The 22,069-nt window shown below is 53.3% G+C and overlaps 3 protein-coding genes across 3 annotated transcripts; 1 reads left to right on the top strand and 2 right to left on the bottom strand.

The window, feature by feature from the left end:
* Nucleotides 1-1,406: 1,406 nt before the first annotated feature.
* On the bottom strand, nt 1,407-2,879 carry HOXD12 (homeobox D12). The gene is made up of 2 exons (XM_023930495.2): nt 2,318-2,879; nt 1,407-1,999 (listed from the first exon to the last, which is right to left on the bottom strand). Exons 1-2 carry the CDS (start codon nt 2,877-2,879, stop codon nt 1,761-1,763), a joined length of 801 nt encoding a protein of 266 aa, XP_023786263.2. The 3' UTR covers nt 1,407-1,760.
* Nucleotides 2,880-8,534: 5,655 nt separating this feature from the next.
* HOXD13 (homeobox D13) lies at nt 8,535-10,240 on the bottom strand. The gene is made up of 2 exons (XM_023930441.2): nt 9,541-10,240; nt 8,535-8,785 (listed from the first exon to the last, which is right to left on the bottom strand). Exons 1-2 carry the CDS (start codon nt 10,238-10,240, stop codon nt 8,535-8,537), a joined length of 951 nt encoding a protein of 316 aa, XP_023786209.2.
* Nucleotides 10,241-18,415: 8,175 nt separating this feature from the next.
* Nucleotides 18,416-21,463, top strand: EVX2 (even-skipped homeobox 2). Its single transcript, XM_086898274.1, has 3 exons — nt 18,416-18,839; nt 20,011-20,261; nt 20,810-21,463. The coding sequence occupies exons 1-3, from the start codon at nt 18,416-18,418 to the stop codon at nt 21,461-21,463; spliced, it is 1,329 nt and encodes a 442-aa protein (XP_086754400.1).
* The last annotated feature ends 606 nt before the right edge of the window (nt 21,464-22,069 follow it).

Below are 22,069 nucleotides of genomic sequence, written 5' to 3' on the forward strand. Positions count from 1 at the left end.
TTTGTGCCGTTCCTTGCGGTTGTTTAGACTTTTTGTATACGCTACGAATAATATATCTGAGCCTATTTTACATGCCAGAAAAGAAGGCAGCCTCTGCCAGCCTAATTATTATTACTGTTGGGAGGCGTGGAAACACCCTTCGTTGAGAAATGAAGACTTGGGTGGAAATGGCAGCCAAAAGCCATTTTAATACGGATCTAAAAATCCCTGAAATTTTTCTTTTAGAATTCATACTCTGAGGTGTCAGACTAAGGGCAATGCGTGGTTTCCTCAGGCCCTGGAGCTCTGGCCGGTCTGACTGCTCTGGTGCAGCAGAGGCCAGCGGCTTTCAGCAGAGAAAGCCTCTCATCAAGATGCGGGAAAAATCAATTTCATTCTCGTCCCAAAATAGTGATCAAACGGCTTGGACACTGCTACCAGCCCCTCTGATTAGGTCATCCTCTGAGGTTTATATCTGGGCAAAACCCCGAACCGTGATTCTCACTTTTCCCTCACAAGAATCTTTGCGGAAACGGCCATGGTGACTGACTGGTGAAACCAGGAATGGTGAAATCATCCCCACCAAATTTCCACCTCCGCGTCGTCCCGACTCCTGTGCCTGCAGCACCTCGGGGTGAGGCGCGGGGCCCATCCTCCCCCCAGCCGAGCACCGCCCGCTGTGGCTCGCCTGCCGGGGCAGCGCTTGGACAAGGCCAAAGCCAGGAGCGCTGGGAGGGCCCGGCCCGGCCCGGCCACCTGGGGAGGCACCGGCACCCGACCCCGCGGGACCCCGGGGGCACACGGCCGCCTTTTCCTGATAGAGGAACCTCTCGGCCGCGGCCCTGGAGCAGCCGTGCCCGCGGCCCCGGGGCACGCAGAGCCGAGCGGCCGTGCCAGGCAATGCCGTGCCGGGCCGGGCAGTGTCGGACAGTGCCGTGCCGGGCCAGGCAGTGCCGTGCCGGGCAGTGCCGTGCCGGGCCGTGCCGGGCAGTGCCGGGCCGGGCCGGGCAGTGCCGTGCCGTGCCGGGCAGTGCCGGGCAGTGCAGTGCAGTGCCGTGCCGTGCCGTGCCGTGCCGTGCCGTGCCGTGCCGTGCCGTGCCGTGCCGTGCCGTTCCGGGCCGGGCCGGGCCGTGCCGGAGCCGGCTGAGCCGGCGCTCAGGTTACGCGGGCCTTGCGCGGCTGTCACGTCACGCCGGGCTGCGGTCGGATCTGCGGCTCCGGGGGCTGGCGGGGGGGAGGGTGAAAAGGGGAAAAAAAAAAAAAAAAAAGACTAAAGAAAAAGGTTTATTTGCTAACCACTTTCCCCATCGCTGCTCGAGCAGGTTACTCCAAACCACAAAACAAGCCGGCGCCGCAGGCTCGCCCTGGCGTGCAGGGCAGCAGATGAAGGGAGCAGCCGGGACTCACAGAGCTGACGTCTCTACTAGGCGTTATTCCTTTATTTTGCTGCAAAATGGTGTTTACATACAGATAAAAGAAATCGATCTTAGTTTAGCACCGCTTGTTCTCCGGGGAAAGAGAGGGTAGGATGCAGGAGAAAATCTATATAAATGGAGAAAGAAAGGTAAAAAGCTGATAATACATGTTTCCGTGCTGGTCCGGCTCATCTTCATCTTGGCTAAGAACTCAGCGTTGCCTATTTACGCAGGGATCCTAGGATTTTCAAGAACTTGGTTTAAATGGTAAAAAGACCCACTCCCCGCGTTTCCCTGGCGCGTACGCTCTACTCTAGGGGTGAACACTCCGGGCACAAGTTCATGCAGGAACGGGCGGACTCTGCTCTAGTACATAGAAAGAGCCTGCTCTCGCATTACTACTCTTTTCTTTTTCATCCTCCGGTTCTGAAACCAAATTTTAACTTGCTGGTCGCTTAAATTCAGTCTGTTTGATAGTTCTTTCCTCTTCTGTCGGTTAATAAACTCATTGAGCAGAAACTCGTTTTCCAATTCAGCAATTTGTTGTTTTGTGTACGGTTTCCGTTTCTTTCTTGATCTCCCCTGGGTGGGACACCAAGGCAAACCTACAACAAACACGTCGATAATTTAGTGGATCAAGTCTGGATATGCAAATATAGAAATATGCAAAAAAAACCCCAAAAAACCCAACCAAAAAACCCCAACAAAACCAACAACAACCTGCAAGATACTAGAGCTAAACTAGGTCGGAAAATTGGGCAAAGCGCATATGACAGCACAATTTCTACCTAACCTCCGAGTCAGATGAAGCGATTTTTGCTTCGAAAGAGTTACAGGGAGGGTTAGAAAGTAATTACAGGCATTTCTTTAAAAGAACGTATAGCTAGGTCGCTTCTAACTAAAGCGAGATATTTAAAGCATACCATCCTGCACTGAAGGTCTGAGGCATGACTGGACTGCTGCGGGCTGAACTGTCAGGTTCAAGTTGACGGGATTCTTGATGTCCTCCTTTAAGCTTGAATTGCAGGAGTTCACTTCAAAAAGAGTAGCCGAGCCATGCAAACTTCTCTGCAGGCTCGAGTGGTCATACTTTACGGGCTTTAAGTTAGTTGTGTGAGTAACAGTTGGGTCATTTGCAAAAGGTTGCCTCTGCCTGCATCTCTCCTCTTGTTTGGAGCTCGTATCGTGGGCGTAATATTTAGTGTTGTCTTCCAGGCACTCCTTGTTGCCGTTGGAGCTGATGTTGATTGGAACGGAGCCGGGGAGGTAAGGCTGCGCCGCGCCGCCGAACGCGTGGCTCTGCGGCTGGGCTGCGCACGAACTTGAGCAAGTCCAGGGGATCGAGCTCCGGGGGTAGGAAATGGTGGGCAGAGCCGCCAATTGACTGCCATTAGCCCGCAAATTAGGAAAATAAAAGGAATCTGGAGATTGCAAATTCAAGAGAGAACCAACGTAGCCAGATCTGTAGAGACTGCGATCACACATTTCCAACAAAGGACTTCAGCTGTTCTTACAGCGGTATTTAGTTACAACAGGGAATAAGCGGAAAGCCTGAAACGATTGGACGAAACTTTGCAGACAGGTTCTTCAAAGCCGGTAATTTCAGCACCGCCTCCAGCGACCGAGCCACCGAGTCCCCGTCCTCCCCCCCACCACCATTTTTTTTTCTTCTTTCTCTTCACCCCCACTTTTTAAAAGTCTTATGATAACACTCGAAATATGAAAATATCGAGCTCACAGGGGGGAGGGGAAACCGTGGTCTCCGCTTCTATAAAAGTGGCCGGGGCGGGCTGGCAGAGCTGCGGCGCCAGCGGAGAGATGAGAAGAAAACAAACATTTACCGAGAGGACAGGGCAGCCCCGGGTGCAGCCCCCGTGCCCGCCGTGTCCCCCGGCTGGCAGCACCCTCCGGCACACAGCCATACCCACGGTAAGAGTGAGCAGCGAGGACTGGAAATTACTTGTGATGTCTATGAGATGTGAATGTTTAGGGCACACGAATGTACTTCTGCCCCTAACTGCATGATATGCATCTGCATATGCGTGCAAATAAAGTCTTAATGGATCGGATATCACCGGGATGGTCATTCTGGCACTCTAATGACCAGTATTCTCATAGGTCCTCACGTCTGCCCCTTTTTTTCCCCCTTTTGCCCTTCATCCTCACTTGGAAGCGCTTCTAGGCGAACAAGGCTTCTAAAACTCAGAGTCTGCTTTATCTTTAAAATACAATCAAACAAACATCAACAAACAGAGAATAGCAACAACCACAACACGGAATTACTTGAGCAACCCTCTGAGATTAAATAAATAAATAAATAAATAAATAAAATCGACAGACTTCAAGAAAAAAAAATGCCAGGGTCTGCTCTTCAGCAGAGAGGGTGTGAATGCAGCAGCGGGCAGAGGGGAGAGTCAGCCTCATCTCCCAGGTTGTGTGTGGGGAATCTTTCTCTCATGAGAAGAAAATCGTCCCTTATTGTTTTATTACTGTGGTATTTTGAGCAGTTACACACATTTTTACATTTTTAATTGATCAAACAAGGGCCCGTTTATTCCGTTATCTCTCTCACTTCCCCACAGCCCCAGAGTTATTAAAATCTTCTCTGAGAGCATCCTCGCAGGAGATTACTCGCGTTCTTTCCCGAACCGTGCGGTTCTCGAGACATTGTTCTTCCCCCCGAGAAGAGGCAGGGCCCCGTGTGCTGCCCCCAGGGACACTGGCAGGGAGCTGGGAGGCTCGGAAGGAGAGCAGTACCCACGGGCTCTGCTCTCCCGGCCGCCCCACACATCCTCGGGACACTGGGGCCGATCAGGCTCCCGGACCGGCCGTTTCTGCCCTCGGCTTGTTTCCCAAGCTCATCTCCCCCGTGTGTGCGAGCCCGGCGCCAAGCGAAGCCTTAATGCCCGGAGTTTCCCACTTTCATTACCTCGGTTAAAAACTTGAACCTAGTTAGCATGTAGGGTTAATTTTCCCTGTTGTTATCCTCTTAATCACAGTTTTAATCTTGGTTTTATTTCTAAGGCGAGATCAGAGACCCTGCCCTTCTTGACATTCTCCTAATCAAATTCATCTTTCTGTTTAATGGGAAATTGAGGGAAATTCTGCAGTAATTTCATTGCCCTGGAAAAAAAAAATCTTTAAATGATTGCTCTCTCCTAGACCACACAGGACCACACAAGCACCGCTGGAGGATATTGCTGACCACTGCCTTTAATTTTTATTGTTTGAATTATGTCTACCAATTGAATCTCCCTCTTATTAGCTGACTTGTATTCTAACTTTGTGTTCCCTAAGAAGATGGAGGATATTTTTTTTTCATAATCGCCTTTTATCGAAGAGCCGACTCTGATTTTCGGTTCTCGGAAGAGAAAAAGAACATTCAGTTCAAAGGCTATATTTTTGTCTGCAATAAACACGAGGAATGGATGTGAGTTCCCAGTTACCGGAAAGAAAGGTGACACTTCAAACCAACTTTTATGGGGTTAGAGAAAACAGAGCTTTCAATTAATATTCAACTCATTTGTAATTGCTAATTAATCCAAAAAAGAAAGAAAAATGACAAAATAAAAGAAAAACAGATAAAATAATAAAAACCTGAAATAGCTGAAGACACATTTCTGAAAATGTTTAAACCTACATGGAGAAACATTTACAGAAACATCTAGTTCTATGGGCGGCTGGCCTCGGAGCCGAGGAGAGCGGGGTGAGCAGAGAGAGCCTCGTACGGATTTGAGCCGCCTTTTCCAGCCCCAGCCGGCTGCTGCTTTGGGGGGGGCGTTTTAATGCCGCGGTTGTCCCCCCGCCTGTGTCTGTACAGGAAATATCACCACCGAGGAACAGGGAGACCCGGAGGCCTGCTTTCACACGCTCCTTTCCTCTTTTCCGCTTATTTTATTTTATTTTATTTTATTTTATTTTATTTTATTTTATTTTATTTTATTTTATTTTATTTTATTTTATTTTATTTTATTTTATTTTATTTTATTTTATTTTATTTTATTTTATTTTATTTTATTTTATTTTATTTTATTTTATTTTATTTTATTTTATTTTGTTTTGTTTTGTTTTGTTTTATTTTATTTTATTTTATTTTATTTTATTTTATTTTATTTTATTTTATTTTATTTTATTTTATTTTATTTTATTTTATTTTATGATTTTTAAATAGGCGTCCGGAATGGCCTGGACATCAGAGCTGACCACACGCTATAATTTCACCGGCGTAGTCTTCCAGTTTACAGAGCAAGGGTGCTCTGCGTGTGACCGGACAGCCTCCCTCGCTCATTTATCACTGGGAAATGCGAGAATGCTTCCCCTGCCTATGCTGGGGGTTGTCCAGGAGATGGCAGGATTGCCTCAGCCATGGCTGGGAACACGGCGCTGCCTGGCAGGAGCCAAGCAATGCATCACTGCGCCGCTGTGCATTTCCCATTGGGTTTGTCGAGGTCCATGTTCATTATCTGCAAGAAGGTGCGCTCCGTTTCAGGCGGATCATCGCACCCTTCTCTCTGAACATGGGCGGCTGGGGCCGGCTGCGGCTGGAGGCTGCAGCCCTGCCCCGGGGCCACGTGGAACTGATGTCCTGAAGAGCCCAAGCCGTGGCCAAGGCGGTTTTGAACAAGGCTCACCAATGCCCCGGCTCCAGGCTTAGAAAACCCTTTTAATCTCAGCCGGTAGGTAGAGCAGAAGATGCGCGCCTCACTTTCCTCCTGCCTGGAGCTGCTGGCTTCTAAATGATCCTGCACGTTCCTACGAAACTAAAAGGGGGCTCCTCTCCATCTGGTACCCATTTGCCAGACAGTTCGGGTTTCCTCCTGCCCGGGGAAGGCGGCTTTGGCTCGGCAAACCGCGCCTTCTGGAAGCACGGAGCCCGGCAAAGCCAAAGGTTAAGCCTGGAAGGAGGAAGAGAACAGCCCGCGATGGCTCCGCGGCCGGGAAACAAAACAGCTCTGGCAGTGCCCGGGCGCAGGGAGACTCGGTGGGAGGAAAAAACCTCTGTAGAGGTTTAATTAATGGCAGTATGTGTGGGTGAGTGGGGGTACCAGGGGGAGAAGAGAAGAATTTAAAATATTCGGAGAAAACAAGGTTGCATCAGCAGAGAGGGCTGTTCCAGGCACGTAAATGATGAGCACCACAAGCGTCTTTTTATACTAGAGTTAAACAAAAATGCGCTTTGCGATAAAATCTGAACTGCTCACAAATGGACTTTTTTGGTCCGTCCAGGGAAAACAAACGCCATGAACGTGCAAGCGGAGCAGAAAGGGGAAGGAAGAGGGCGGAGGAGGCGGAAGATCAGCTCTCGATGAAGCCAGCCGGTCGCAGAGAAAACGGAGCGGAATCGCTCCGGGCCGGCCGCCGGGGAACCGGCAAGTGCCGGGACATTTTGGAAATGGAGAACAAAGGGGCGGCAGGCTGCCCTCGGCCGCCAGACACCGGGCACACACAGCAGGGCTCGGAGGAAGAGGGGAGACTTCGCCAGCTCCCCACGCCCTGTGCTTCTCGCCGGCATCATTTCTTTCTCACTAAAACCCTTGCCTACCGCCAAGGCACTCTCGGATGCTCTTCCTCATCCTTTAATGCACGTCTCGTTGTATCTACCTCTCATGTCACTTACACGAGTCCTGTAAGTGTCCCTGAAAGGATCCCAGGCAAACCTGGAGCCCGTGAAACCCCCTGCGGCAAAAGAAGGCGAATTTATGTCTCTCTTTTTATATATAGTGAAAAGAAATCATTTTATTGAAAACGGTTCAGGAAAAGATTTGCAACAGTTAACAGTTTGGAAGTTCAGATTGTATTTCCAACACAAAGTAAAAGCTGACTTAAGGACAAATTTTTAAAAAGCGGTTTATGGAGAAACAGGCTTATCGTATGTCTTACCACATACAAGGGTAATCAAAATGTTTAGAGCAATAGAATATTATAATAAATAATACTAGTTTGGAACACATTTTAATAATTAGACGAGGCACATTAACAGAGAGGATACCACTTCTCTCTCTTAGTTGTTGATTAGCGTGTCTGATCACCCTGTGTATATCATAACATGCACACTAGGTTTAAAAGAATAAAAAAATCGACAAAATCTTAGCTTTTTGGCCCATATAAATTATGGCATCTTTTGAATTTCCTTATTTATTGCTTTTGTCATTAACACCCGTTTAGTTTTGTAAATTAAAAGCTAGCGGTGACCTTCGCTTGTCCGACAAGGATTTTTTGGGCGGGAGGAAGGAGAAGAGTCTTGGGCTGCTCCAGAGAAGCAGGGCAGAGCGGACATTCCCGGCCAGGTCTGTGCAGGTCCATACACACCTCTGCAGGGACAGCGTCTCCTGTGGGCGCGGGGCGAGCCGGCCGGTCCGCGCTCAGCATCAGCGGCACACAGCCTCCTCCTCCCTTCCGCAGCCGGGGCTCCTTTCCCAGCCGCCCGCCACGCACTCCTTGCTCTGAAAACGAAACTGCGGCCGAAAAAGCCCAGAAGCCCAACCTCAACCCAAAAGCTCCAGAAGCGGGGAGAGCGGTGGGACGCTCGGAGAGGTTCTGCTTTCCTCGAAAAAGAAATTAAAAATTCTGCTGCAGCCAGTAACCCTCCACGCAATTCTCTCCGGGTCCGAGCGGACCAGGCAGGTTTGGCAGAAGCAGGGTGCTGCCACGGGTCCGTATTCCGGCTTTCTTGTATTTCCGATTGATTATTTTTTTAATATATATTTCACTCGGCGTGTTTTGAAGTTTACGATACCAAATCAAAACTGACACTTTTTGGCACTGGCTGTTGCTCAGAGAAAAAAAAAAAATAAAATCACAGAATACCCCCCAAAGACTTAAGCATTAAAAAAAATTATAACTGTTACCGTTCAACATATTTAAATTCGTTTATACTGGCCTAGAGGGAAGAACAGAAAATATAATTATAATTAATATTATTATTATTTTCAAAAAGAAGAAACTATAATTCGATTCAAGAGTTGTCAACACTCCCTTACACTGAGAGAAAAACGCTGACTTTCACGGAAAACAATTCCCGAAACTTCGCCACCGCTGGAAGGACAAAAAAAAAATTAAATATATTTTCAAGTCTTTCCAAAAGTCTTTAGCTGGTTGTAAATTGAGTTTATATTTTCATCACTGTCCGCAGCTAATGTATCAGGATACGTTGTCTTTCAGTTTGGAGACTATTTTCTTATCCTTCACCCTCCTGTTCTGAAACCAAATGGTAACTTGTCTCTCAGACAGGTTTGTGGCTGCGGATATCCTTCGCCTCTTGTCCTTGTTAATGAACTTGTTAATGGCATATTCATTCTCGAGTTCTTTAAGCTGCAGTTTTGTGTACGGCACTCGCTTCTTTCTCCCACGCCGGTAGACACACATATCGGGCTGGTTTAGTGCAACGTCCCCTATTGTAAAAGACATTATGTGAAAAATCAGAATTTTATTACAGGCGTTTAAAGCTTAACCGATACTTGTTGGGCACTGGTTTTCATGGGCAAATAAATAATGCCGGGTTGTTTACAGTTGATTATTATTTACACTGCCACATTATTTGCACTCTAGTAAAGCACCACCAAAACCTTGATGGACTGTCATCACTTTTCAGGCATGCATGGCTAACCGAGCATGCAGGGGCATTGGCTGGGGGGCTGAGAGCGGCTCGGCGCACACAGAAATCGCTTTGCTGAGAGTTCCCCGCGTTTGTTTGCATGTGGTTTGTGCCTCTGTGCCCTCACTGCTAACAGTCTCTTAAGTGCTCTGGGGCCGCCGGATCAGTCGCCCTCCGGAGGGGCAGAGGAGAGCAAGACTTGGAGCCACCGTCCTGCAAACTTCAAACGCGACTACAAACCCGGCCACCGAGGGGAGCAGCGGGAGAAGGAGCCCGAGGCCGCCGCGGGTCCTGGCGCTGGTGGCGGGGAGGTTTTGGGCTCAGTCCCGCGGGTATTGAAAGCAGAGGGTGAGGATTTTCTCGGGGGTAGACGGCCGAGGGGGGAGTGAGAAAAGGAGAATATCCACCGCCCCCACCCTGCTCTATGCGTGTCTGTGCAGCGTGTCCAGCTCGGCAGGCCGCCCCTGCAGGCCGGGGGGCGGGGAGGGGACGGGGGGAAGGCGGAGGAGGCGCGGGGGAGTTCTGCTCAGACCATTTCTCCCCCTCTCGTACCTGGAAAGGACGATTTCCAGAAGTGCGAGCTCTGTGTCTGATCTTTGGCACAGTAAACCTGACTATTCCAGCCATTAGCCAGAGTCCAAGACTGATAGCCCTCCATTGATATGTATGTTTCGTGTCTCGGTTCCCCAGAGCCAAACGTTGAGACCATGTCTATGTACCCAGGAACGTGCTGGTATGGGGTTGTATAGCCCTGGTAGAAGGACACTTCCTTCGCCCTGGAGGAGACTTCATTGGCGGGGACACTCGTGCTGGTCAAGCTGGAGACGTCCATGTACTTTTCCACGGGAAAGCCGCCAATGGAAGCATGGGGGGGAGACTTCAGGGCGTTTTGCTGTATCCCAACCCCGTGGGACATCCTGCAGCTATAGTATCCATTGCCAAAGTGATACCCATAGCCCAGCGCGGGGGCGGCGGCAGGCGTGGTGGAGCCCGGGCAGTCCTTGGTCGGGGGGTCGGGCCTCGCCGCCGCCGCCGAGCGCTCCCCTCCGCCGGCGTAGGCAAACCCCGAGGCGGCGGCGGCGGCGGCGGCGGCGGCGGCCGCTCGGCCCGTGTGCGCAGCCCCGAAGACGGGCGAGGAGAGAAAATTACGGCACTGCCCGGGGGCTCCGCCGCCGCCGCCGCCGCCGCCGCTGCTGTCGCCGCGCAGTCCGTCCATCTCCCAGCTCGCTGCTTTGCTCATGGCCTTGCACATCGCGGGCGGCGGCGGCGGCGGCTCGGTCCCCGGCCGGGCATGATGCGGATGGTTATTAGCCTCCAACAGGTTGGATCCTGGCGGTACGTTTATAAAAACGAAGTCCAGGTTGGGAGGGGGGAGCGGGGTGGGGGCGGCCGGCCCCAGATTAGTTTGCCTCAGCCCGGGGGGCTGCTCATAGGCTGCCGTCGGAACATGTGACCCTCCCGCTGCCCGCACTGCCCCTTTCGCCTCGCAGCCCCCCGCTCGGCACCGACGGCGCCCCCACCCTCTACTCCCACCCCCGCCCCGCCGCGGGCCCGGCTCCGGAGAAGGGGGAGCTTGGGCGGGGGAGCGGCGGTGATGCCCCTCCGGACCAACCTCGGCCCCCGCTGCCTTCATCTCCCCCTTCCTCCTGCCCGCGGCTTCAAAAAGGCCAGCAGAGTACCACTGGAACTTTTGAGGCCGCGGGCAAGGGCCCTTTTTTACAGCCACGGAAAGGAGTCTCACCGGATCCACAGCGAGACCTTCTCCAGTTCACTGTTGGGTCTGCAAGCCCAACACGGTCTTTGTATTCCGTCCTCTCCACCTCCCTTCTTCCCGGAGATATATGGAGTAGAAGGGCTTTGTTATATGGGAAAAGGGGTCCCCTGGCTTCACAGAACTGTGGGTCCCTGGGAGAACTCTCCCTTTACTCCCCCTTTACCCCCTCCCCCCCCCCGATATTGCTGCCGGCTAGGAAGATGCAGGGGGTCCGCGTGCAGCGCAGGATGGTAAAGCTGGCACTCATTAGATTGCCTTTTTACCCCGTGCAGTGGCAGCTCATGCCGTGCTAAGGCAGCCTAGCTAAAACGCAATTTGCTTACGCTGACGGCTGTTCTCCTGGTGACTTCCCAAGACTGTGGCAAATCCTTCTGTCGTCTCTCTCGGCTCTCACACTGAGTCGGGATGGAAAGGCAGGAGCGCGAATGCTGGAAATGGAGAAAGCTCCGAAGACGACTCCCAACTCCAGCCCCAACCACAACCTCAATCTCAACCGCAATTCCTACCCCTCTGGAGCGAGTCCAGTGACTCCGCAGTTGTGTATTGCCCGCTTAGCTCTCTCTTGGGCGCGGAGGGCAAGAAGTTGCTGGGAAAAGTGTCAGCTTGGCGGGGAAAGGCAGGGAAACTCCGCGCCGCTGAAAACCATGTAGCTGGGGCTGGGTTTACTGTCCCTACGGAGGCTCAGGCTCATGGGAGAAGAGAGGCAGCCGCTATGGAGGTGAAACGCTGTGCCAACACCATTCCGGGGCTCTGGGGATGTCCTTGCTGAGCAGCCCGGGCAGGTGGTGCCGGGGGTCCCCGGACTCTGAGCTGTCGCGGGATACTTGCAGGTCCCGCAGCAGCCTCCCGACCCGCAGCCTCACTTTGTAGCCGGTCTAATAATCGTCGGCGGTATCTGGAAAAGGGGTTTGGAATGACAAACGGGTGCCCGCAATTACGGCAACAACCGGATAGCATAGACGAGTTCATGTTCATTAGCTCTGACCGCATAATTGCTATTAATCTTTCATAATCAGCTAAGAAGTGAGCCAGACGTGATTCCATGTTTCTCTCGGTTATCAGCCGAATCACTGTTTACTCTCAGGACATTAAACCCTCCGTAATTCGAAGGAAGTTTTGTCGAAGGGCAAATTTCTCACCCTTTTATGTCCCTGCAAGCAACTTTCTAGCGAAAACGCTGCTATAAAAAGAAGTCCAGAGAAACGAAGGAGTTCACTTCTCCGGACATCTTTCTATGTGAATTCCCACGTCCTGTTGTGTTTACTCTTTCAATAAATGCACTGAATATTTCTCTCGTGTCAGGACCTTTAAATAAGGCCGCGAAAGAAAGGAACACCTAAAGAGCAGGGTTTCAGAACTTTTTGAGGTCGATTGCATCAAAGGAAACCACGATGCAGCCACAGCGACTCCCGTAGAGGTCTTCAGCCCTGCCGAGACCTCTGCTCCGGAGAGAGCCCCTCGCTGTACCAAAAAACTCTTTGGGCGGGTTCATGACCAACAACTTCAATTCTATAATGAGCTGCTTTGTGAAGGGTGTAGAAAACAGCATTGCCTTGCGTGGCAGGATATTATGCACAGGAATAAATGATCTCATGAGCAAAGGTCGGTTCTCTGAGAGCACCCACCCAGTTTACAAGTAGCACGATGCGTTCCGCACCCCCGGTGCGGGGGCCCCGAGCAGCCCGGCGCTTCCTTTGCCCAGGGAGAACAGTTCCCATGGAGGCTCAGCTCAGTGTCGGGCAGCGCAGGAGGACCTGCCGTGCTGGCTGGGCCTCTCTCCCTGCCAGGCCGTCCTTGTTTTCTCTGGGCAGCGTTTCCGCGGGTGGCCAGAGCCCCGAGGAGTCGCGTCGCATTTTCCATTGACACATTGCACGGGAATCTGCAGAATATATGAACTAGAAAGCAACACTGCAGGCGTGCTTGTGCCTCCCCGGAAGAAAAGATTGTGGGCTTTATTTATTTATTTATTTATTTATTCATTTTACTATCCTGAAATTATCTCATTTAGTCAAGTGCATTTACCATTATTTAATACAGTTAGGATTCCACTGAAACTTTTAGCACAGGGTTTTGGTATCTGCCTAGTATCCATCTCTTACAGGAAACACCCACACCCCCCCCCCTCCCCCCCCGATTTTTTTATCTCCTCCCTCGGCAGAATTGCCGATGGTAATTGTGTCGATAGAAAGTCGCTTCTCATGTTAGTGTTTGCTGTAGGAAAAAAAATTCTCGTCCAGGACAAACATAGAATGCAAAAAAACCCACTCGATTTATAACATCTCCCAAACCTTATCCCCTGTCCCCTGCGTTCCGTTGTTATCTTTTAACTTGTATGAACTTTAAACAGCTAAACAGAACAGAAGAACTTTCATTTTGTCCCGTGTCTCAAAAAAATTAGTTATGGTTTCGAATAGCTTGAACAGCAACAAGTAGAGAATTTTTAAACTATTTTCCCCTCCAGATCCATGCCATAGCTTCTCAGTTCTTTAGTTACTTCGACCTTGGATAATCCGTTTCAAGACGGAGAAAGTTTTCTCGGGGTCCCCGCGTGGCCTCGGTGCAGCGGCCACGGGCGGCTGAGCACTGCGGGCGTTGAACTTGAGCTCCCGGGTCACGGGCTGCCGCCCTGTGCCTGCCACCGCCGCCCTGCAGCAGCGCGGGCACCTCGGGACCCTGACCTTGGAGCAGCTCGGCAGCTGCAACCTAAACTGAACCGTGCCTGAGTCCCTGTGAGACCGGGCGTGGGCTCCATCGTTTGAATGAAACCCTTTCTGTGTGCGAAGGCAGGCTCGGAAGGCATCGCGGAGCCACGAAGCTCGAGTGGCTTCCCGGGTATTTCTGCCTGGGCAGCGCGGGGTGTGCAGGGACTCGGGGACACGCTGTGCTCGTGTCCTTTGCTCGCGAGTGACATTTCACAGACACTATGGACTGAACACGGCCCAAGATTGGCCCTGTGCTGATACGGCGGCCTGGGGCAGAGGGGCTGAGCAGGAACTCAGACACTCAGGACAGTCGCTGCGGGTACGGAGCTGCCAGCCCGGCGGCCTCAGGCTGTGGGAGGGGGCGGCGGGCAGGGATGGACGGCAGGGGGGCAGAACCTGCGGGCAGGGATGGACGGCAGGGGGGCAGAACCTGCGGGCAGGGATGGACGGCAGGGGGGCAGAACCTGCGGGCAGGACCGGCGAACATGGAGGGCAGGACCGGCGGACAGATCAGGTAGGACTAGCGGGCAGGGCCGGAGGGTACGACAGGCAGGAGAGGCAGAGCTGGCCGGACAGGACAGGCAGGGCTGGCAGGGCAGGGCAGGGCAGGGCAGGGCAGGGCAGGGCAGGGCAGGGCAGGGCAGGGCAGGGCAGGGCAGGGCAGGGCAGGGCAGGGAAAGGCTGGCAGGGCAGGATGGACAGTCCAGGGCAGTGCAGGGCAGGGCTGTCAAGGCAGGATGTGCAGGGCAGGACGGGCAGGGCTGGCAAGACAGGACGGGCAGTACAAGACGGGTAGGACGGGACGGGCAGGGTTGGCAGAGCAAGGCTGGGGGAGCAGGAGCGGCAGGCCAGCAGCGGCAGGGCAGGAGCGGCAGTACCGCCGCAGCACCGCCAGGTGGCACCGCCGTGCCTGCGCCGCGCCGACTCCTCGGAGCGGCCCCGCCGGGAGCGGCTCCCCGAGCACCGCACCCCCGAGCACCGCATCCCCGAGCACCGCACCCCCGAGCACCGCATCCCCGAGCACCGCATCCCCGAGCACCGCATCCCCGCACTTCGCCCGAGCACCGCATCCCCGAGCACCGCACCCCCGAGCACCGCACCCCCGAGCACCGCACCCCCGAGCACCGCACCCCCGAGCACCGCATCCCCGAGCACCGCACCCCCGAGCACCGCACCCCCGAGCACCGCACCCCCGAGCACCGCACCCCCGAGCACCGCATCCCCGAGCACCGCACCCCCGGGCACCGCACCCCCGGGCACCGCACCCCCGAGCACCACCCCCCCGAGCACCGCATCCCCGAGCACCGCACCCCCGAGCACCGCACCCCCGAGCACCGCACCCCCGAGCACCGCATCCCCGCGCCCCCGCACTTCCCCCGAGCACCGCACCCCCGGGCACCGCATCCCCGCGCCCCCGCACTTCCCCCGAGCACCGCAGCTCCGCCTTCTCCCACCCCGCGTCCCACAGCCCCTGCGCTACCGCCGGTGTCTCCCTGCGCGCTGCCCTGGGGCCCTGCTGGCAGCCTGCCCCGCTGAGGGATAGGAAGCATATATTCCTCCCGTCTTCCCAAGAACGCTCTGACTGGTGAAAAGCTGCCCGAGATGTTTGTCTCATTTAATACGAACTTCATCTCAGTTAAGCTACGTGACCCTTTTTCCCCGGGTAAGATTTAATAAATGAGTACTGAAAAGTTCTTTGACGCCTCCAGCAATAACTTTCAAGGTAAAAATCTGGCCAAAGGCCTAAGCAGCTATTTAAACTTACAAGAACAACTGAGTAAACAGAGTCTAGCAAAAACTCACATATTTCAGCAGTTTCTCGGCGGTCTCTGTAACTTCCTTCCTCTTTGCCCACTGATGTTTCAATGTCCGTGGTTCTCCAGGCTTAGCCGTTGGTTTTGAGCAACTACAAACATATTCGGAAAGATTTTGTAGACTGTGCTACTCTTTTTGGAAAAAACCCAACCAAACAAAAACCTCAACGGAACACCACAAAAGAAAACCATCAATTAAAAAAACCAACCAAACTTAAACAAAAGAACAACCCCAAAAGATAAACCCCCCCGCCAACAAATGCATACAAACAACAACCCAAGAGATATATATCAGTGCAGTAAATACCTCTAGTTTTCTGGGAATATAAACAACAGACAACTACTTTATTAGGGGGTTGACAGTTTGGGGTGAACTGATTAACTGCATTGCAGGGAACGGTTTTGTAACTTCACCTCTACCTTGTGGAAAAGTATTAACGTCTTATATAACATTTTATAACCCTTGCATATGCATCTAGCTATATTTTAAGATACTGTGTACATAACCTAAGGTATCAGTATTATTTAAAAGGTGCAAAATATGGCCCTAGTAAAGATCATTCATACCCGCCCTTGAGTGTAACTTATTTTTCTCACATTGGGGCTTTTCACATAGTCTTTTTCATCCGCTCCAAATAACATAAAACCCGTTCTCTCCTTTTTAGTGGTGCAGTAACATTTTTTGGGTCTAAAGCCGTGCCGGTTCTGGTGGTGTGCACATACGATTGCCTCCGAGATGTGGTATCTCGCCTGCGGTTTTCGAGAGAGCCGGGGGAAAGATGCTCACCGCGTTACAGCATGTAAGAAAACAGACGAGGGCGCCAAACGACAGCAATAAACCCGGCCGCAGGCTTCCGCTCCGCCTCCGCCCCGCCGGGACCGGCGGCCGGGCCGGCGGCGGCTGCGGGGCCGGGCACGACGGGGAGAAGCGAGGGGCTGCGGGGCCGGGCACGGCGGGGAGAAGCGAGGGGCTGCGGGGCCGGGCACGGCGGGCCGGTGCCAGCTGCCGCCGGCAGGGCTCCCGCTCGGCCGCGCTCCGCGGGGCACCCCGGGGACACGCTCCGTCCCTCCGGGAGCGCCCCGCAGCTCCCGGCACTCCCGTGGGGTGGCTGCGGCCCCGTGGCCTGCCCACCTCTCCTCTCCCCTCCGCATCGGGCCGCTCCTCCGCCGCGCCCGCGGGCACGGAAAAGTTGACATTTACTCTTGTCTGGTTTCGGGGGCTGTAAAACGCAGGACACCACGCTGCAGTCTAAATTCACATTTCAAAGGGTTGACATAAAACTCTCATTAATAGAAGGCTGGATTTTGCAAACAACACCTAGAATGTTTCTTAAATACTTGGTGGAATGTTTAGGGAGACTTTACACGTTACTGAAAAATAATTTGACAATTATCCCTTTTCGACCTATGAATCATGCTCAAGAGCACAGGAACTTAGGAGATGCGTGTGACCAAGATTAGCAGGAACAGCTCTCCTCATTAAAAAAAAAATAAAAAAAAATAAATCAAACCCTCATTTAATCACAGGAAACATTCGGGTATTTCTCCGGGAGATGAAACTCGTATTCTCCATGTCTAAACAGTAAATGATGTGGGTGAAAAAAAAATCACGGCGAGAAAAAAGGTTGGGCAGCTATCGAAGCGCACTCCAGAGATGCTAACGACAAAGGATTTATCTTCGTTTAAATGGTTGCCATCAGCGTCATTATTACTAGCAAAGTTACCACTGAAGGGAGACTTTCCGAGTGTCACGTCTGCCGGGCGCGGCAGCCCGTGTCTCCAGCAGCGCGGCCACGCTTCGCCCCGCGGCACCCGGCAGAGAGCGGAGGGATGAGCTCACTGAGCCACAGGTAACTTTGGAGAGACGGTGTTAAGGTGATGTTTCTGATAGGTCGGAGCCTGTAGGCAATAACCCCCCATCCATCATATATTCTAGGATTATTTTTTAATTTTCGTATGGTTAGGTTTTATTGGTGGTGGGGAGGAAAGAAGCAGAGGGCTGGAGTGAAACCTGCCGGGAGAATGAAATGGACGCCCACGGAGTGTTCTAAATGCACTTTAATGTTCACAAATGCATTTAATGTTCTCCAGTTATTTCCTTCCCCTGTCATACCGTACAACAGTCAGTATTTTCCCAGAGGGAAAAAAAAAAATCACGGGGTAACTTCGTCGATAAGCAGGATTATAGAAAGTAAAAATGAGATCATATTTAAGGACGCAACGAAGACAAAGATAATAGAGTTGTAATATACTAGATTGCAGCAAATATTTTAATCCCCCGGTAACTACTGTAGGTACATTTGGATCTGGGCAGCAGACTTGTAAAGTCCGGGCATAAGGTTCGCGCGTGTGAGGGGGTGCGTGGGGGTGTCCGTGTAAATTCCTAAATAAAAGTACTAACGGGGTCTGGAAATGGGAGGAAAAAGTAAAGAGATATCAGCGGCAGGAGGTTCTCGATCCTCTGGTCCTCTTCCAGCATTTCCTTGTGTTGTGATCTAAAATTCGCCTCAGAAATAATAATAAAGAAAAGCATTATCTAATATTTAGCATGTAGTTCTGTCCGAGAACAAATGAGAAAGAAGCTGCATCATTAGGACCTAAAAGGCAACAAAACAAAAATCAGAGCATAATGATGCACCTAAATGAAGGGGGAAATGTTGCACAGCTCATTTTATTAATCAGACTGTCAATTCCACCCCAGAGGCCAAACCCCAGAGCAATTCAAGCAGGATCTGATCAAGCTAAGGACAGGAGCTTTACTCCTCACTTCTTGTCTTTCTTTCTTTCCACCTGGATATATTTGTCTGCTCTGAAGCCGCCTTCATTATCCACTGACAGGAGCTTGTATTTATTTGCTTATAAACCTGTTACAATAAATGATTATTCGAACAGCGTCATTCGTACCTTAATGACGAGCACCACTTTTTGATGAATGACATTTCGGGCTAGAAAGGATGTATGGGTCATTTTGACCAGTCATTCCCTCGCTTTGGCATCCCACAATTTTTACACCTCCCTCAAAAACAGATAATAATATTTAGAGACACTTGCCGGGCTGAATGTGAATTAGCCCCTGCTGCAGCTCATCATTAGTACAGGACCAGCCCTGCAACTTTGACATTTTTTATAAAGCTGAGATGATGGAAAGAATAAGAAAAGAGATGATCCTGATGGAGAGAGGGCTGCACAGCCCTACAGCTGGCAAAAGGCTCTCGAATTTGTCAGACTCAGCTGGAAATGCGGTGTTGGAGGCCCTTGAAAATTCTCCGCACAGTGGTCGCCTCAGCCCGAGACTGACTGCCGCCTCCCTGCACAGCGCTATAGGGGACATCTCCTCCAAAGGCAAATTTGAAATAGACACTTTATTCAATCTCCAGCATCCGAGCAGTGAAAGCACCGTCTCCTCCGAAATCCCGCCGTCGGAAAGCAGGAAGAAAATCAGCCTTTATTCCGAAGTTGCTCAAGAGGCAGATATGAACAGTGATGTGGAGGTGGGCTGCTCCGCGCTCCGCTCCCCTGCCAGCCTGACTTCCTCCCAGCTGAAGGAAAACAGTAACAAAGGTAACTCTTCCTTTATCATCTTCATCTAAGCCCCGCACTTTGCCAGGCGGCTTTAAAAACAAGAGGAAACCCTCCGCCACCTCCAAAGTTGCTGGCCTCTGCATCGGCGCTCTCTCTTCTGCGAAGACAGAGCTCCAGGCTGTAAAATATTATTGCAATTACTGCGCTACCCCAATAGCCGAGATACAGTGTCGGGGCAGCTGCTGTGCCGGTGCCTTCGTATGTGTGTGTGTGTGTGTGTGTGCGTGCCCAAATCCATTGATATGTAGATATATATCCAGAATATATGTGGGCACGAATATCCACCCACCTATATTTAGGCAAAGCTTTCTCCGTGTATTTCCCCGCGCTCTTGGAAGCTCTAGGCGTCTCTTGAGCTGTATATGAGTGTATATACATAGATTAAATTAGAGAGAGAGCGAGGGGGGAATGCCAGGAAACTGCCCGCATTTGACTGTGTGTGTCCTTCTCTGTGTACATGCAACGTGCTGCCTGTGTCCACCTCGGGCTAATTTGGCATTGTTCACTTTTCCTCTGCTTGTAAGAGGCGTTTTGAAACAGCCTCGTCTCCTTCCCCGTTCTTTGCGGGGCACGGTGATGGACGGTGGTTGTTACTGCTGCTGGAGGTGGAGGTTGTTATTATTGGGGAGGTGGAGGCAGATGAACGGTGGATTTCCTAGGGGCCACAGTGCATGCCTTTTTCGTCAAATGTGCCAGAGAAAGGAAGGGATGCTCGACGTAACCCTAGAGAGAAAAAAAAAAAAAAGGGGGGGGGGGGTTGTTTTATGGCTGCTTTTATTTTGTATGTCTCAAACGAAAGTAAAGAACGGCAGTCGAAGGGGAGCAGGCTAGTGCCGAGCCCGGGCCCCGAGCCACGGCCCGCGCCCGAGCCCGCTCTCCCCTGAGCTCGGCTGCCCTGCAGTCGCCAAGCCCGCCCCATCTGAAAATAAAGCGGTTACGAAGGATTAAAAAAACCCAACCCGACCAACCGACCAAACGATAACCAACAAACAACCCCCAAATCCAAATTTATCGATTCTGTTAGCGGCGGGGATTTGTAAGAATGACAGCTGGCCTCGAGCGCGGGTGTAGCGGGCCCGGTCCGGCCTGGCCGGGAGGACTGGGGGGCAATCGAGTGGCTGGCTCTCACCAGCGTGCCCTCGCCCCGCAGGCTACGCGGAGAGCAGCCCGACTCCCAGCGCCGCCGCCGCCGCCCCCTCGGCCGGCATGGGCAGCCTGCACGGCGGCGGCGCGCTGGGCGGCTCGGCGGCGGGGGCCGACCAGGTGCGCCGCTACCGCACCGCCTTCACCCGGGAGCAGATCGCCCGCCTGGAGAAGGAGTTTTACCGAGAGAACTACGTGTCGCGGCCGCGGCGCTGCGAGCTGGCCGCTGCTCTCAATCTCCCCGAAACCACCATCAAGGTACGCCGCGTTCCGCGCCCCAGCCAGCGCCGCTGCCCCGCGGTGCCCGCTACCCCGGGCCGCGCCCGGCTGCGCTCTCCGCTTCAAGGACTCGCAGGGCCCGCCGTGAGCACCGCTCCTGCTCCTTTGCTTTTCTGCATCCAGCACTTTCCATTTGCTTTTAAAAAAGTTGTTGTTATTACTGTCGTTTTTATTTTCCTCGTCAGTTTTTATCGCGTTAGCGACTTTCTAAAGTGAAAAGGGGAGAGAATAAACCTAGGGGGAATGAATGAGCGTCAGTACCGTGAAAACAGAGTCCCGAGTGAGGAGGAGGGGACGATTCGAAGGGAAAACATTTATTCGGGTAGAAGGTGTCCCTCTCGAGTAGAGGGAGGGCAGCACCCACCGTTCCCCTCGGGCAAGGTCACGGGGGATTGCCACGGGAGACAGAGGTGTCTCCTAGAAGCGTTGGCAGCATGTTTCGGCGGGTGCCCGCCGGTGTCCGCGGGAACGGGCGCGGCGGGGCGCGGAGCGGAGTCGAGCCCACGCTGTGCTTTGTATCCCCGCAGGTGTGGTTCCAGAACCGGCGGATGAAGGACAAGCGGCAGCGCCTGGCCATGTCCTGGCCCCACCCGGCCGACCCCAGCTTCTACACCTACATGATGACCCACGCTGCGGCCACGGGCAGTCTGCCCTACCCTTTCCACTCCCACGTCCCGCTCCACTACTACCCGCACGTCGGGGTCACGGCCGCCGCCGCTGCCGCCGCCGCCTCGGGGGCCGCCGCCGCGCCCTTCGCCACCTCCATCCGCCCGCTGGACACTTTCCGCGCCCTCTCGCACCCCTACTCCCGCCCGGAGCTGCTCTGCAGTTTCCGACACCCCGGCCTCTACCAGACGCCGGCCGCCGCCGGCCTCAACAGCAGCGCGGCCGCCTCGGCGGCAGCGGCGGCGGCGGCGGCGGCGGCGGCGGCGGCGGGCTCGGGGCCGCCGGGGGGCTCGGCTCCCTGCTCCTGCCTCAGCTGCCACAGCAGCCAGACGGCGGCGGCGGCGGCGGCGGCCGCATCGGCGCTGGGCTCTCGGGGCGCCGCGGCCGCCGAGTTCCCCTGCACGGCGGCGGGGCAGCGATCCGAGAGCGGCTTCCTGCCCTACTCGGCCGCCGTGCTCAGCAAGGCCGCGGTCGCCTCTCCGGACCAGCGGGAGGAGGCTCCGCTCACCAGATAACTACCCCGGCCCGAGCCCGGGCTGTTTTGTAGAGGGAGTCGCGGGGGGATGGGGGTGGTCGGGGCGGGGGCGCCCCTGCGCTCGGTCAGAAAGTTGTGTCTATTTTTGTATTGCTGGCCGCCCCGGGCGGAGGGGCGCGGGACCGGCGGGGAGGGCGCTCCGCGGCTGCCGGGCCCCGCGGGGCACACAAGCGGGCCGGGGAGACAGCGAGGGGCAGCCGGCGGAAGGGAATGTGTGTCTGGGCCCCCTCCCCTTTTGTTTTTATTTTAATTATTATTATTTTTATTTTTATTATTGTTTCGGTTTGAGTTCGAGTAAATGGGAAATGTCTCGAGTATTTCCGTACGACGAGCCGTAGCTAATGAGGCAGCCGCGGCCGGGCCAGTAACGGGAAGGGAAGTGTGACACTGACGGGATGGGGAGAGGCGTTTTTTAAGATCACGCTTTCTAACTACCATATTCCACGCTATCTGGAAAATACTTGAATCTCTCTAGGTGTAGGCTGTTGTTCTGAAGCATTTACCTTCCAGACACTTTTCTAAATTTAATTCTTTTTCTCGACGTCTTTTTCTTCTCTCGGTGAAACGGCTCTTGGATTTATTTCTC

This window comes from Cyanistes caeruleus, chromosome 7 (genome assembly GCF_971803275.1).
Source record: "Cyanistes caeruleus chromosome 7, bCyaCae1.hap1.1, whole genome shotgun sequence".
NCBI classification, from domain to species: domain Eukaryota; kingdom Metazoa; phylum Chordata; class Aves; order Passeriformes; family Paridae; genus Cyanistes; species Cyanistes caeruleus.

Coding starts and splice junctions, on each gene's coding strand:
- HOXD12 (XM_023930495.2), bottom strand. CDS start 2,879: ATGTGTGATCGCAGTCTCTACAGATCTGGCTACGTTGGTTCTCTCTTG. Junction 2,000..2,317: donor CAGACCTTCAGTGCAGGATG/GTATGCTTTAAA, acceptor TGTTTGTTGTAG/GTTTGCCTTGGTGTCCCACC.
- HOXD13 (XM_023930441.2), bottom strand. CDS start 10,240: ATGTGCAAGGCCATGAGCAAAGCAGCGAGCTGGGAGATGGACGGACTG. Junction 8,786..9,540: donor CTGGAAATCGTCCTTTCCAG/GTACGAGAGGGG, acceptor CTTTTACAATAG/GGGACGTTGCACTAAACCAG.
- EVX2 (XM_086898274.1), top strand. CDS start 18,416: ATGATGGAAAGAATAAGAAAAGAGATGATCCTGATGGAGAGAGGGCTG. Junction 18,840..20,010: donor GAAGGAAAACAGTAACAAAG/GTAACTCTTCCT, acceptor CTCGCCCCGCAG/GCTACGCGGAGAGCAGCCCG. Junction 20,262..20,809: donor TCCCCGAAACCACCATCAAG/GTACGCCGCGTT, acceptor GTATCCCCGCAG/GTGTGGTTCCAGAACCGGCG.